General features: G+C 35.0%; 1 protein-coding gene across 4 annotated transcripts; it reads left to right on the forward strand.

Moving 5' to 3' along the window:
• Positions 1-1865: 1865 nt before the first annotated feature.
• LOC126710531 (uncharacterized) lies at positions 1866-14111 on the forward strand. Of its 4 annotated transcripts, XM_050411038.1 has the most exons (17): positions 1867-2033; positions 2867-3002; positions 3132-3568; positions 3822-3907; positions 5010-5164; positions 5266-5330; positions 5428-5622; positions 5748-5799; positions 7384-7614; positions 7718-7851; positions 8577-8766; positions 8905-8964; positions 9051-9305; positions 11445-11703; positions 11823-12028; positions 12366-12416; positions 13330-14111. In XM_050411038.1, exons 3-17 carry the CDS (start codon positions 3393-3395, stop codon positions 13618-13620), a joined length of 2406 nt encoding a protein of 801 aa, XP_050266995.1. In that variant the 5' UTR covers positions 1867-2033; positions 2867-3002; positions 3132-3392; the 3' UTR covers positions 13621-14111. The 4 variants fall into 4 exon arrangements, with proteins under 4 accessions (XP_050266997.1, XP_050266995.1, XP_050266994.1 ...); XM_050411040.1 differs by lacking the exon at positions 2867-3002 and having other exon boundaries at positions 1866-2033; positions 12369-12416; XM_050411037.1 differs by lacking the exon at positions 2867-3002.
• The last annotated feature ends 1405 nt before the right edge of the window (positions 14112-15516 follow it).

Genomic DNA, 15516 nt, shown 5'->3' on the forward strand with positions numbered 1-15516 from the left:
AGATAACACATAACAAAATAAAGGCAGAGAACTACATTGGGTAGAATAAAATAAGCTAATATTGATATATTTGTTTAAATAGTAGGGTTTTAGGGTATGAAAAATTTGCAATTATAACCCTTAGCAACGCGGAGTGGGTGGGGTAGGGACGGGGAGGGACAGGACGGGGTGGGTCTATAAAGTCTAAACCTATCCCTGCCTCGCCCCATGGTGCGGGGCTAAAATCTTGCCCCACCACTTTTGCGGGGTAAGAAAAACCTGCGTGGGGCGAAGTGAGAAGGGGCAGGGCAAAATTGCCATCCCTAGTGGAGAGATTTAATCATTAGACATTTTCATTGATGATAGGCCAAGAATGTATCAACTCCTTGTAATTAATTGACCAATTAATTAGCCAAGTTAATTAACTAAGTTAATTAATCTACAATATACATGGTAGCACAAACAAATCACCAACTAAATTAATATGCAGCGGAAAATAAAATTAATATGGTGATTTGTTTACGAATGAGGAAAACCTCCAAGGCAAAAACCCAACCGAGTGATTTTAAGGTCATTACTTCCGAGAATTCACTATTATCACAATAAGCAGTTACAAGTAATCCTAGTACCTTATACCAACCTATAGTTGAACTCTTACCCCAATACCCAATTGGACTTGTTCTGTAGTGACAGTCTCTCCTTTTAATCACGGCTTCCAGTACGTGACTAACCAATTGATGTGCGGAACCTAGTACACGGCTTACACACCAACTTGAGAAAGATGTTGATTGCAAAGTTCTTCAGTTCATTCATACGATGAAGGTCACGAAGTTCCTTGGTTACAAAAACCTATGGTGTACAAACGCAATAACTTCTTGAAGAGAAAGATAAACTAGGACAAATTGTCTCTAGTCATAATTTGCTTGTGAAAACCCTTTGCATCAAGTTGTACTCACATGCATCAGCTGTGACGGTCCTTAAAATAATCCTTATATATGTTTAAGGTTATGAGAAAAGAAAGCCCAAACATGTATACACAGATTGAATGGAAATCAGAACTGAAATTTTGATTTTCATAAAATCTCGATAGATAGGTTATTTGTTGAGAGCTAACGAGCATCGGACTAAAACAACTTTTTAAATCTCAATAGATACTAGTTGTTAAGCTTTAAAAACCATCACTTCTTCACTTGAATCTTAGACAAATTTGCATGGCTTTAACACTTGAACTTGAAACCTTATTCCTTGAAGTATTAAATACATCCTAGATTTACCCAATTACAAGTAAAGTGTGTTTTGTCAAAAGATTAACCAATACTAAATTAACATATATTCCTAACATGATTCACATATGTCCTAACAATTGAAAATACAAAAAAAAAAAAAAAAATTTCCGAGTTGAGTTGTAAAACTTTGTCATAAAAAGTAATAATAAGCAATTTTTTGTACTTAAAACATATCTTCAAGCCCAGTTAAATTTGGGCCCAAATCTGGCCTACTAGTAGGACCAACCAGACTTATAAATCTCCTTTAGCCTTACGGCCATGGAAGCCCACAACATGCCCAAAGTATTAAAAACTAACTGGGATTAGCGGAGAGTTTGAGCCTAACCACAGCCGAATTAGCCCAAATCAAAACTGTAGGCCCAAAAGCAACAACAGGGAATAGCTTAGCTGACCCAATTCTCAATAATATCCCTCCATTATTATTAATTATTAAAAGACTCGGTCTCACTGAAAGCTCATTTGGTGATTTGGGCACACCTAAACAATGCAGAAAAGTAAAACAGAAAGGCCCTGTTGTCAGGGACATCATCGTAAATGACACACATACACACACACAATCTAGAAAAGAAAGTAGAAAAGGCAAATTAGCGTTTATTGCTATATCTATCTATGATTAATATACATCATCGTACAGCTCAGAGAGTTTCCTTTTCCTTCTTTTCTCTCTGTGAGTTTATTTTCGCTCCTCTGCTCTGCACCCAAAGCTACCTACGAACCCTAGCGAAAAAAAGCTTTCGACCTCTTCCACAAATAGCAGATCTCCACGTGGTACTTTCTCCCTTCTCTTTCTTCCATTTACTTCTTAATTATTAATTAATTATTGTCCTTTTTTTTTAAGGTTTACACCGTTTTTGCGTTTCTCGTATTTTGTTTTCCCTTCAAAGTTTGATCATAAGATTCATGAGCTCATACCTGAATTGTCTGTAACATGTTACATCTCTGACCAATTGTTTCTTTGATAATTTTGTGTGCATGTGTTTTTTTTTTTTTTCAAGAGTATCGTTTTTAGTTATAGCTGTTTTTAAGAAAATGAAACGCAATCTAATACCGAAGAAGTGAATGTGTAATAGTTTGAGAATTGAGCTGCAGAAATGCTTGAACTATCAATTAATGCACACATTCGGTTTTTTTTTTTTTTTTTTTTTTGGTAAATGAAAATAGGGGTTCGCCAGGTTACGCAAGCCCTCGGGCAGGGCGCTAAGGTTAAAGCCCTTGGGCCAACCTGTGTGGATGCCCACTAACGGACTCTTGCTGGCAGCGAGACTCGAACCTAGGTGTACTCCTGCTGGCAACGAGACTCAAACCTAGGTGGGTTAGACGAAGTGTCCAAGTCTTACCGGCTTAGCCAAGCCCCCGTTGGCCACACATTATTTTTCACTGATGGCCCCAAAGTGTTTTTCACGCTTTGATTTGATGGATTTTGTCTGTGTATTTATTAATGTGTCTCTATCTTTTTCCTATTCGTTTTTACCTTAAAGAAAGTTGAACAAACATATAGGAGTATTGTTTAAATAATAAAAAAAGGGTTAACAAACTGTGAATTTGTTTACAAAATGCAGCTAATAAAGTAGCATTTAAATGTTTCTTGATGCTTCCCTCAGGGCAAATCTTAGGAGGAGGACCCTTGATTGTGTCCTTTTGCAATTGCTAATGTGCACGTGCGTCTTCTAACTACCATTACGGCGTAAATTTATAAGGAAAATTGATAAGCTACATTTGTTGTACTTAATAATCTTGGTAATAAATCAACATCATGCTTTCTCTCTAAATGACCAATTTTTTTTTTTGGGGGGGGGGGGGTTAATGAAAAGTTCTTTAGTTTTTCACTCTTGTACCTACCTGATTATGTCATAAACTTCTTTGCAGCTCTAGAAGTTTCTTATGATTTTGAAGATTGAGAACTCTTGAAAGTGGATTCATACAGCAAAGAGTGAGAATTTTCGTGATTGGTTGTGAAATTCTTGTGTCTCTTATAGTGATGTGTGAGAGAGTTCGTTTGATTTTTTTGTGAAATATGGGGCTTCAGAAAAGAAATATGTAGATTTGGCAGGAGGTTGCGGTTGTAACTTATAACTGATATTGGTTGAAAAAGAAAGGGATGCAAAAATCACTAATAGTGGGTTACGTATGTATCGGCATTTGGGGTGGTTCATTGGTTTGAAATATAGGACTTGGTCAGCAAAGAGGTTGCCTGATGCTAAGCCCCACCCGGCCAGGGTTAAGCCGGTGGCTATGTTGGACACTGCACAGGAAATTGCCATTTACATTCATAGGTTTCACAATCTTGACCTTTTCCAGCAGGGGTATGTGCTTGTAAATTCATTACTTATTGTGAACTTGATCTTCTTTATTTATTTGTTTGTTTGTGTGTTTGGCAAGCCCAAAAAAACCAGCTTTTGGGGCCTCTTGAACTTTGGTGTGCTCCAAAAAAATATTTGTTTTCTATTGTACTTTTACTTTTAGTAAATAAGGAATCATCAAATGGCATCCAAACACGCTTAGACTAGATTTTGGAGATGAATTACCCTTTTGCTTATCAGTGTTTTCTTTGTCCAGATGGTATCAAATTAAGATTACTTTGAGATGGGAAGATGATGACTATACTTCTTTGGGAACTCCAGCAAGAGTTGTTCAATATGAAGGTGTGTTATTCGTGTTGTAATGGTTATCCTCTTTGCTTTTATCAATTACGTGCGCGCGTGTGTGAGTGTGTTGCTAATGAGTTGTCCAGAGCTCTTTGAAGATTTAATATTTGTGTCTGTGCATCTTGCAATTTGGAGGCATACCTAAATTACAAGTAAATGGTCTAAAACAGCTCCTTTTAAAACTCAAATATGAACTCTGCAGTTTATGCAATTGGCCAGTGGCTTTGTGAATTCAAGATTGAGCTATGTTGCTAATTGATTAGCCTGCAGTGAAAACTGACAATTTTATCATTTTTTTGGTATATTGTGAAGGTGGCCATTCTTGAAATAAAATTTGAAATTCTGGTGTTTGATATCATAAAGTAGTGTTGAAAAGCTGATGCATATTTTGATTTCAATAACTAGCCACACTATTAGAGATATAATTTCAATTTTAATGGCAATATTATTTGCTTCTTTAAATACTTCAATGGTAGATTGGCAAGTTGATTTTTTATTTTCTTTTGATCTTTTTTATTTTTTATTTTTTTTATTGAATTCTATAATGATTTGGCTAAAACATTTCAAGAGAGAGTTCGATGGCCCGAATAATAAAGAATTTACAAGCTAATGTTTCCTAGCTCATTTATGTAGAAAAAGTCTTCTTTGCACATTTTTCCAGTATTAGTATTGTAGGGGGCCACGACTTGATGTGGATTGTAGATCTATGTTCCCTGCTCATGATGTTTACTCGTCTGAATTATGAAGAAAGAAAAAAAAACCCTCCAAAGATTTCCCCCCCCCTTAATTCTCCCTCATTTTGGCTGAGATTGTGATTAGGTGGTCATTTTTATTCTAGCATTTAGATTCTAAGGTAGCTCAGTTCAGGTAGGTGCACCCATGATGAAGTACATGGTTGCTTCAGAATGTTTGACAAAGAGTTCTTCAAGATATTTAGATGACTTCCAATGATTTTGATTTATTAGATATTCTGCATTTTGTCACTGATTGGAGATATGTTTGCATCACTTAAATAGAAACTTTTCTGGTAGTTGGGATCTTTGATATTTCTTTAGACGAGCTAACGACTAAGAGGTTGTGAAACTTTTTTGAGCTGTAGTTCCTGATCTGGGTTCTGATGATGTATATGGAGTATGGAGGATTGATGACACAGACAACAGTTTCTCAACCCAGCCTTTCCGGATCAAGTATGCAAGGCAGGATGTTCTCTTATCCATCATGATCTCATTTAATCTACCTGTTGGTAGATATGAGGTAGTGTATCCCTCTCTCTGTCTCTCTCTGCTCGCTTTTTGGCCTTTGGTATCTACAACTGTTATCATGTCTTGCCTAATTATATGGCACTTTATTTGCAGGGTCCACCCACTTCTGCAGTTATTTTGAAGTTTGAGCTTATGTATGCTCCAGCCCTTACAAAAGGGTGAGTTGAAAGTCTAAGAGTCTGCTTTTGCCAATTAATGCATGCTTGGACTTCCATTGGAATTTAATATGATTGTGATTGTTATTCATTTCTGTAGGTCTGAGATACTGGCTTCTCTTGATACTTCCCCTTCTGCAGTGCATGAATTTCGAATTCCTCCTAAAGCTCTTCTAGGGTTGCATTCTTATTGCCCTGTTCATTTCGATACTTTCCATGCTGTGCTTGTTGATGTAAGCATACACACCAGTCTACTGAAAGTTGGTTCTTCCATGTCCCCCCTGAAGGTACCCAGGTTTGTCACATATGCTACTAAAATGGATACCCGGTTGCTATCACATTCCTTTTTTTACACTTTCTTTGGATAATTCATTATTGTATTTATTTGTTGAAGTAACATGGTCAGTTGAATTATTTCAGTGGTTCCAGCACTGCTCAAGATGATGCAGGTGACAGTTCCATTGGGTCGAAAGTATGTTCTAGCACAATTTATTTATTTGGCTGAAACTTTTACCTGGCTGTTTGGTTCCTTTCTTTTTCTTTTGGTAACTTGCACATGCACCTAGCTATTGAACTCACAACCTCCCCCACAACCTGTTCTTTGAGTAGGAAGATCCATTTGAGTTAAAGCACATTGGATCTTTGTTTCTTTTAACCAAATAATTAGCTGTCTGGTGCATCTACCCAACAATGACAATTTGTGTTTATCAATACTCTGTCTGTGCATGTTTTGTTTGTGGTACATGTGTGTATCTATCTGTGCATGCAGGTGGATGTGCCTGTTACTGTAAATTGTACTTATACTGTAGCTTCGGTTTTTGTCATATTCTTCTTGGCATAATGGCAGTGTTTGCTTAACAAATAGGATGACTTTGTATTCAACTTTGCAATGCAATTTATTTTGCATGATCTAAAAAGATGAAATACCTTTCAAATGTATTTTCACAATTAGTTTGAAACAAATAGAAAATAATAACAAATCACAAATAATTTTTAATTCTCTTCCCCACATTTACAAACTTGTAGACATAGAAAGGAATCATAATAATAAAACCATTTAGTCTTGCTGTCAAAAGCTTATCTTTCAAGCTGTGCATATTTTTAATCTCAGTCTCTCTCCTTCATTTGAAGGCGTCTCTGTTTCTGGATTTTGTGATTCTTGCCATTTTGGTTCTGCTTAAGACTGTATGAGTCCCTATGGTGGGAGGGTTTCCGGTGATGGTGACTGGAAAGTTGAGGCGTGGCCTTGTGCAATGCATGACAGCCTCAGGGTTGCCTCTAGACCCACTGCCCACATCTACCCTCGCAATAGTTGCTGTGTGTTTGATGGTTCTGACCTTGGTTCAAATGGTTTGAAGCTTTTATTAGGGTTTTTTTTTTTTTTTTTTTTTTTTTTAAAAATCGGACTGATGACCGGTTCACAGTTAAACTGGTCATCATGGTTTCGTTTTAAAACTTTGCTAGTAACAAACAAAAATTGTTAAGAACTTCTAAACCAAATAGAAAAAGGACATAAAATTGGTGTCATGAGCCTCTTGTACAACCCATTCTAGAATATCTTGAAATTACCAAATTACCCTAGTGAAACTTAATTAAAACTAATCTTGGAACTTTCCAACCTAAAGAAAGTTGATACTAAAAGTCAAAAATAACTAAGGTAACCTATGAAAGATGCAAAGAATGTCCCACATCAAAATTGGACGACAATTCTTTAGTTTTTGGGTTTTTAATCTTGTTTTTTCTTGATCACTTTGCTGACTGCATCAACATGTTTCTTGCTTGTATGGTTTTGCTGAAAAAGGAAAATAAGGAAGCTTTGGTTTGGTAGAAAGTTGCCATAATGACTAATGGCTTTGTGCCTAATGCCCAAAGGAGTAAAGACTTGTTAATAGAATCTGAAGAGTCAATTTTTGTAAGCCAGTGTTTTAATGTATTTCAGAATGGAGGTGCTTGCACATTTTATTTTACTCGCTAATAGTGTTTTGTTTCCAGTTCTTTAAACAGTGTTCTTTCAAGTATTAACAGTTGTATTTGTGATGGCTATGCATTGGACCAGGTTGCTTCTGTAGATTTTAAAGACGTCATGCTTGTTAAAGCATTATTAACTGCTCGTGACATCTTGCTTGAAGAGCTACTAAAACTTAGCCGAGCAATTGACCAAGCTGTTGATTTGACTGATTTTATATCCAACATGGATGATACAAATTTGTTTGGTTCTGTCCTGAAAAAAAATTTGGGTGCTGCAGATGAAGTTTCAGGACAAGGCAAGCCACGAAATGGTCTTGAGGTCCTTACTTTTCAGCAGAGTATTCTTGATTCTTTTTTTGTAATTTCCTCTGATTCTAAGGTTTTGTAATGCTTACTTAGTAATGTCTTCTGTTCTTGAATAGAGAGCAAATGGTAGTCTAGATTTTCGAAGTGAGGAATTGCTTCGCCGCTTATCTAGGGGTGATTTGTTGAACTCTTTTCATTCACTGGGTGATCAAGTGTCATATTTATGGAATACTTTTTTGCATTTCCACAGGTTAGATTTTCTCCATATCCTTGAAATTGTATATAAACTTTGCCTGATTTTACTAATTTTAATTTCAAAAGTCCATTCAAATTCTAACATTCAGCAGTGTTATTAAAGGATCAAGGTGCATTATTAAGGCTCTAACGTCACTATAGCCTGGGTGCAAAAGCACAAAGCCTAAGTGGAGTAAAATGAATGTTACTAATTGAAAAGTAAATGAAATAGCTCAGAATATAACAGTGAAGTAAAATGAATGTTACTTTAGATATATCTACTAAATTAGTCAATCACACTTTTAAAAGAGATGTCAATCAAACCCTCAAAGCTTAAAATCAGCAGCTGAAATTTTATTAAGTTCAACAATTTCTCTATATGAATTGTATTAAGTGCTGTGGTTATTGGTGGTTCATCCATGAGAATACTTTTAGAGGTCAATATTTATGGGGATTGAGATGGTTAGCTAGTGGCTAAATAGGTTTTTGAGATAATAAAGGGGATTTTTGCCAAGATCCCAAGTGGTTACTTAGATTTTTGATAAATTCCAACTTTCAAAGGAGCAGCCTGAGTTCATTTAAAGAGTTGAATAACCAGCTTGGGACCCCTTTCTTGGTGGATTATGACATCTCTGTCCATGGCCACAAGTTAACAAAATAAAGACTTGAACCTGTGATATGGTGGTTGCCTATGCTCTTTTTAAGCTTTTTTTCATGCCGAACTATAATTCATTATTCTAGGTCTAATGAAAGGAAGATATTGGAATTCCTGCATGATGCATGGGCTAAGGATCGGAGAGCTGAATGGTCAATATGGATGGTACACTCTAAGGTTGAGATGCCTCATCACTATTTAAATAGTGGAGGTGATGAGTCTTCCCATAATGGTTCCCATAAAAGAGTTTCAAGTTTGTGGAAGTTAACTGATGATGTAAGTGCTCATATTTGTACTACATTGCTTTATTACCACTGTTTACATAATGTTAATCTTGGTTTACCCTTTCAACTACATGGATAAATAGTCATTCACTTCAGTGTCTGACGTGGGAACTCTATTTTATCTGTACAGCCTGCCCAAACTGCAGCTACACGTGCTGAGCTTCATAGGCGAAGTATTGCACAGATGAATGTGAGTAATTATTCTCAAATGGATTTCTTTCTTATCCTTGTTTCCTGTATAATTGGATTTCTATAAATAGGTATTGCTTCATGCAGATCAACAATCGGTCAATTCAAGACATGCAAATATTTGGAAATCCATCACATATTCCTATTGTAATTGTAGAACGTGTGATGAATGCTAGGTGGCGCTCTTCTAGTGAAAATTCATACTTGAGACATTTCGATGTGATAGATTCGATGGGCCCACTCACTGGACCCAGCTCTGCAGCTGCCAACAAGAAATCTGGTTCTGGCTCACTCCAAAATGGTCGTGTTTTGAGGATTGTTGTCTTTGTGCACGGGTTTCAGGCAAGTTTTACTCTACAGCCTCGCCTAAATATGAACATGCCATTGCTTTTTTGTATATCATTCTCATTGTGATGTTTCTAGAAGTTGCCACATTGAAAATCTTATTTGCTAATGTAAATTATCTTTTATTTCAAAGTAATACTTGTCAGGGTTCTGAAATCGCTTTTGGTTTGAAGTTGCTTCTTACATAATTGAAATATATTCATGTCTTATGACACTTCAATGAGGTTTCTAGCACTTTGTAAGCCAGTGATGCTCATCAGGGAAATTTTGAAAAGAACCATAAAGCAATGGTACAGTACATTGCGAGCATGCTAGCTCCATTCTAATTTAATTGGTCATAAACATGGTACATTTCACTTCAAGTTAATTTCACCATGCTAGGAAAGGTTCTTGTTTCATTTTACCAGTTTTACAATTATTAGGCTGAAGGGTATTGATAAGATCGAATTTTAACATTACTAAATATAGTCCTTTTTCCTTTTTCCCACGATTCTTTTCTGACAAGAAATGAAATGACACAAGGTGAGTCCAGTGAGATAGGGAAAAGATATTTAAGCTATACATACATACATAGATATATGTATATATATATATTTCGGGTTGGGTTCAAGTTACACCTAGTGTAACTCTAATAAATGTTAGGCCACCTAATAATTTTTTATTGAATTCATATTTTGAAAATCCCACCGTTGGATTACATATTCTATATATTTTTAACTTGCATACCAATTTTTATGTCAATCGAATGTTATTTACCATTTGATCCATATACTTATCTTTTATTTATTATTATAAATTACAAAACCTTAAATTTAAACAATTGATTGATAACATGGTTATTGATATTTGATTATTTTGAAAATTCGCAAGCATGAAGAATACGAAGATAATGTAACCAACAGTGGATTTATCAAAATTCACATCCAATTTAAAAATATTGAGTGGTGTAACATTGTATAAAATTATACTAGGTGTAACTTGAACGCAATCCATCTATTTCACCCTATTTGTGTATCAGTTGCTAAAAGGATAGAACTTTATTTGTTAATTTGCTGGTCACCACAAAATTAAGTTGCACTACCCTAGAAACTCTTCTTTGATAATGAAAATGTCATTTGAGAGCATTCCAGCCAAACACCTTCAAATAAATTACAGAGATTAAATTTCATGCTGTTATAATCGCCACAACCATGTGATGTAGGACAAGGGTAACAAACATAATCTGATTGATAACTGTTCGGGCAGATCTGGTAATACCCCTGTTTTGAGGGTTTAGGGTTAGGTTTTGGTGGGAAATAGGCTAGAAAATAAGAGGGATATTATAGGGTTTCCAAAGGGGACAAGGATTAGTAGGGTTTGGGGATGAAATAAAGGAGAACAATCGAGGTTTGGGTGGCTGTTCCTGTGCTGTGAACAGTGATCCATGAACAGTAAAATAAAATAAAATAAAAGATAAATATCTATGAATCACACCTAGACTTCCTAAGCATCACACCTCAGAGAAGATTGCATCACACAAACCATAAAAGAAAGCTTCATAGCTCTTAAATTCTGAAAACATTCATTCTATATATTTTATCTATCAAAAAAAAAAAAAAAATTTGAAAACATTCATCATCTCAATATAAAGCATTACAACTCTTTAAATAGAAGTCTAATACCTAATCCTAGTTGAACTAGGATTTCTTAAAACCCTAATAAGACTTGGACTTGGACAATTGGACTCCTTAGGCTTTTTACCACTAAGCCTAACTAAATAACCAAACTTAAAATAAAGCCCAAAAGATCTAATGGACTGTTAACACAGCCCATTCCAGAATATTATGAAATTACGAAATTGCCCATGATACATAAAATCAAATAAAATATAATAAATCTGTCTTCCCATTGCCTCCTGCATCATTTATTGTTGGCATGCGTGTATATCTTGTTAGTATTTGAGGTAGGTTTTTATGGTATGTGTCGGTCCTGTTCAATATCGGTAATTTCTTGGATAAAAAAAGTGAAGAGTGTAGACCCAGTTTGGTTATCAGAACATTAATTTTGAAGTCTATTTTATTCATGTTCTGTACTGCATTGTGGGTAAAGCATAGAACAGAAGATTAATTTTACCTGTTACAACTCAAAACACTGTAGGGGCATCACCTGGATTTACGGCTTGTTAGAAATCAGTGGCTTCTGATTGACCCAAAGACAGAGTTTCTTATGTCTGAAGCAAATGAAGACAAAACATCTGATGATTTCAGAGAAATGGGACTAAGGCTTGCTCAGGAAGTGGTTTCTTTCGTTAAAAAAAAGATGGATAAATTTTCAAGATCTGGACGCTTAGGAGACATTAAGCTTAGTTTTGTGGGACATTCTATTGGAAATGTGATTTTAAGAACAGCATTAGCAGGTAGGACCATAGCTTTGGATGCCTTGATGCTTCGTGTTTCTAGTTTGGTTCTAACTCTGCCTTTTCTTTTTTTCTTTTTTTCTTTTTCTTTTTTTAATTTTTATTTTTATTTTTTGCAGAGAGCATTATGGAGCCATTCCTGAGATACTTATATACATATGTTTCTATATCTGGTCCGCACTTGGGATATCTTTATAGTTCAAACTCTTTATTTAACTCTGGGCTGTGGCTTTTGAAGAAGTTTAAGGGCACACAGTGCATTCATCAGCTTACTTTCACAGATGACCCAGATCTCCAAAATACATTCTTCTACAAGCTGTGTAAGGTAATGGACATGTTCTTCTGTTGATCATGTTTAGGTAAAATATACATATATATATATATTATTTAACTTTTCCCCACAAAATAGAAAATGAGAGAGATTGCAACATAATATTTAATTTATTTTCATACCACAACAATGAGATTCAGGCGTTGTGTATTTTTTGCACTCTTGGGAGAAGATATAAAATTGTGATATAAGTTCATATGCAAATTTAATGTATTTTTCTGACTTCCAAAGTGAATAATTGAGGCTAGGACCTATTAGAGAGAGAGGAGGCTATTTTCTTGCAACCTAACTCTTTGTTTGAAGCCTCAAACGGTTCTCTTTCTTATTTCAGCAGAAAACACTGGAGAATTTCAAGCATATCATCCTGTTATCTTCACCTCAGGTATCCCTTCCTATTCAACAGGCTTATTTGGAATGGTCTTATTTCTTCAGACCCTTTGTTTTCAACACATCCATTAGGGTTGCATTCTATCAATATTTCTCTTTTAAATTTGTGTTTGGATTTTGCTAGCACCACTCATACTTTTTCTTTGGTAAAATCTCCCGTCCTAATAATAGTCATGCTCTTATATGCTGGAGCGTTGGGACACAATATTCTGTTCTTCATTTTTACATTTTGGAAGATTTAATGTAGGCCTAATATTGAAAGATATGGTAATGTTACTTTGTATTTAATGATTACCAGACTGACTTTTAGAAGTACTAGATGGAAATGCAACTACATGACAGTGTTCTTTCTTCCCAAATGGAAAAGCTAGGAGGATTTTATGATAAATTTTAATAAATTCTGATTGGATGGAATTCAGTTTCTTTAACATTTCATGAAGTTAAAGTCATTTAGAAAGACTTGCATCTTCTTTTTACTGCTATGACCGTTTTTTGCATTTTCTATGTGAATGTTCTTTTTGATATTTGACTCGTCCAACCTCAAGGGATTGGCTTAGTGGTTCCTAAGGTCTTATGATATCTATGAGATCCTGGTTTGAACCTTTTGGCAACATCTTGGGGCCACCCCCAAGGGACGGGGAGAATACACATGTCTCAGAGAATAGTCAGATATTCGAAGAGATCTGGACACTCTTGTTATAAAAATAAATAAATAAAAGGATATTTGACTCATCCAACAAAGAAAAAAGTCCTTATTGATTACATCAATTTTATATTTGAACCACTTCTGTTTTAGTTGACTGAGCAAGTAGGAAGACCTATTGAGAAACTTTTTTGCCTCTTCTTTTTACCGTTTAGTGTCACTTTTTCTCCATTTAATGGGATGCTATTAATTCATTATCTCTCAGGATGGTTACGTTCCATACCATTCAGCCAGAATTGAAACTTGCCAAGCAGCCTCTTGGGACTTCTCAAAAAAGGGAAAACTATTTCTAGAGATGCTAAATGATTGCTTGGACCAGATACGAGCCCCTTCTTCTGAGCAGCGAGTATTCATTCGCTGTGATGTCAACTTTGATACGTCCTCCTATGGCAAGAATTTGAACTCCTTCATCGGACGTGCTGCTCATATTGAGTTTTTGGAGTCTGACATTTTTGCAAGATTCTTAATGTGGTCTTTCCCTGAATTATTTCGTTAATGGGGATGTGGGGAATCTGACTGTCTTTGGCATTCACACTTTTTGTCTTTCAGCATCAGAGACCAAGAATGATGGCTTTCTGGGGATCAGATGTCTTAATAATTGCAGTCATGTCCTTGCGTATGGGAAGGGCCGGGTCATATGTAGCCATTGACCACTGTAAATTACTGGCTTAAAGCGGGTTCCAAGTGAAGGAAATTGAATATCTGGTTAGCTGAATGTGAATCATGTTACCGAAAGGTCTAGGGGTTGAGCTAAATAGTTCAAACTGGGACGATGTTAAGGTAGACCTTAGTTTATTTCTAGAGACAGGCTTCAAGAAATAGTGATGTAATTACAGAGTAGGTCAGGTAGATTCCTATTTTGTTATTATACTTTTGATGCAGTTACTATTAGATACAAGGATAGTTTATTGTGAACAAGAGTAAGGGCCACGACTCATGCATACAATTTGTATGCAATAATAAAGTTTAGTGTAACGCCTTTCTTTTTGTCCATTGCCTTGAACCTTCTCAATACGCCAGTTTAAAGTGATTGATGAGCATTTTATTGGGACTTTTAGGCAGTTCGAGAGGTTAAGAGCAATATTTATTTATAAAATAGTCTAGCGAGTGACAACCTTTCTTGAGCATTTTCAATCGTTCATGGCTCTTGCCTATATAATGAAAGGCAAAGTTACTCATTGTTGGTTAGTGCGATACCATTTATATGGCAACCTCCCATCCCAATGAAAAGAGGTTGTGAAACTCGTCTATAATTGGACTCCGTATTACTTTCTCCCTAGCTATTTTCAGAGTAGAATTCTTTGGACTAAATAAAAAGGTAATATTAGTAGTAGGGTTGTAAATAAGTTCAGCTATTTTGGACTTTGAGAAAAAATCGTGGAATGTTCATTTATTTAACAAAATTAAGAATCTAATTTGGACTTGGAAAAATTTTGTGTATATTTGTTATGTAGCAAAATCAATATCAAATAAGATTATAAGTGAATTAGAATCGATATAAGTTTCTCTCTCAAATATTATTCTTTATTTATTTTTGGAGAGATCTCTTAGGTATTAATCTATCTAATCTAATTTCCCATTTGCCTAGATTTGTAAAGAACTAAAAAAATGAATCATTGTATTTATTTTATACAAGAAAAAAAGAGTTTATCCAATAGCTCATAAATAAGATCAAACTTATTAAAAAAAATTAAACACCACTCAACCTAAAAACCATCTTAACCAATACTACAATAACTTAAAATAATAAATAATAAAAAATTCACAACAACATTAATGCATCATGAGTAAAGCACGATCTACAATTCCGAAAATGTATATTTTGTATCCGCTACATGCAATTGCTGTGAGTCTCTCATAATATATAAGTTTCACTAATTTGTAGAGTTCACATGTTATAAGAGAGCTTGTAGTATACAAGTATCCTTTTATTTACATGTTACACTTTTAATAATTCTAGTGGCATTAGAACTTGATTTTCTTTTTAAAAATCTTTTTACAATAGGGATGAAAAAAATAACAATATCCAACTTATAAAAAAAGAGGCTGACGTGGCTGACTTTTATTGCTCTATCAACCATACATAGACTCTCTCAAAAGTTTTTTTTTTTTTTTTGTTTGGGCATAAAGTTGACAATTTCAGTCTGCTTTTGTTGTGAAATTAAAAAATTACTCTCTTTGTTCTTGACTATATTGGGTGAATAAAATTTGACTGGGTTATTTCAGATAGATCATGATACAGATTAATTCGTATCCAAATTTATCTCCTGAGTAATTTGTATACTACTAACGAATCACTGCCAAATCACTCGTCCTTATCCTGAAATTCTGCACTTTAATTGGATCTTATAATATTAGTTATTACCTACCTTTCGTTTCAAGCGCCAATATA

Source organism: Quercus robur, chromosome 12 (assembly GCF_932294415.1).
Source record: "Quercus robur chromosome 12, dhQueRobu3.1, whole genome shotgun sequence".
Taxonomy (NCBI): domain Eukaryota; kingdom Viridiplantae; phylum Streptophyta; class Magnoliopsida; order Fagales; family Fagaceae; genus Quercus; species Quercus robur.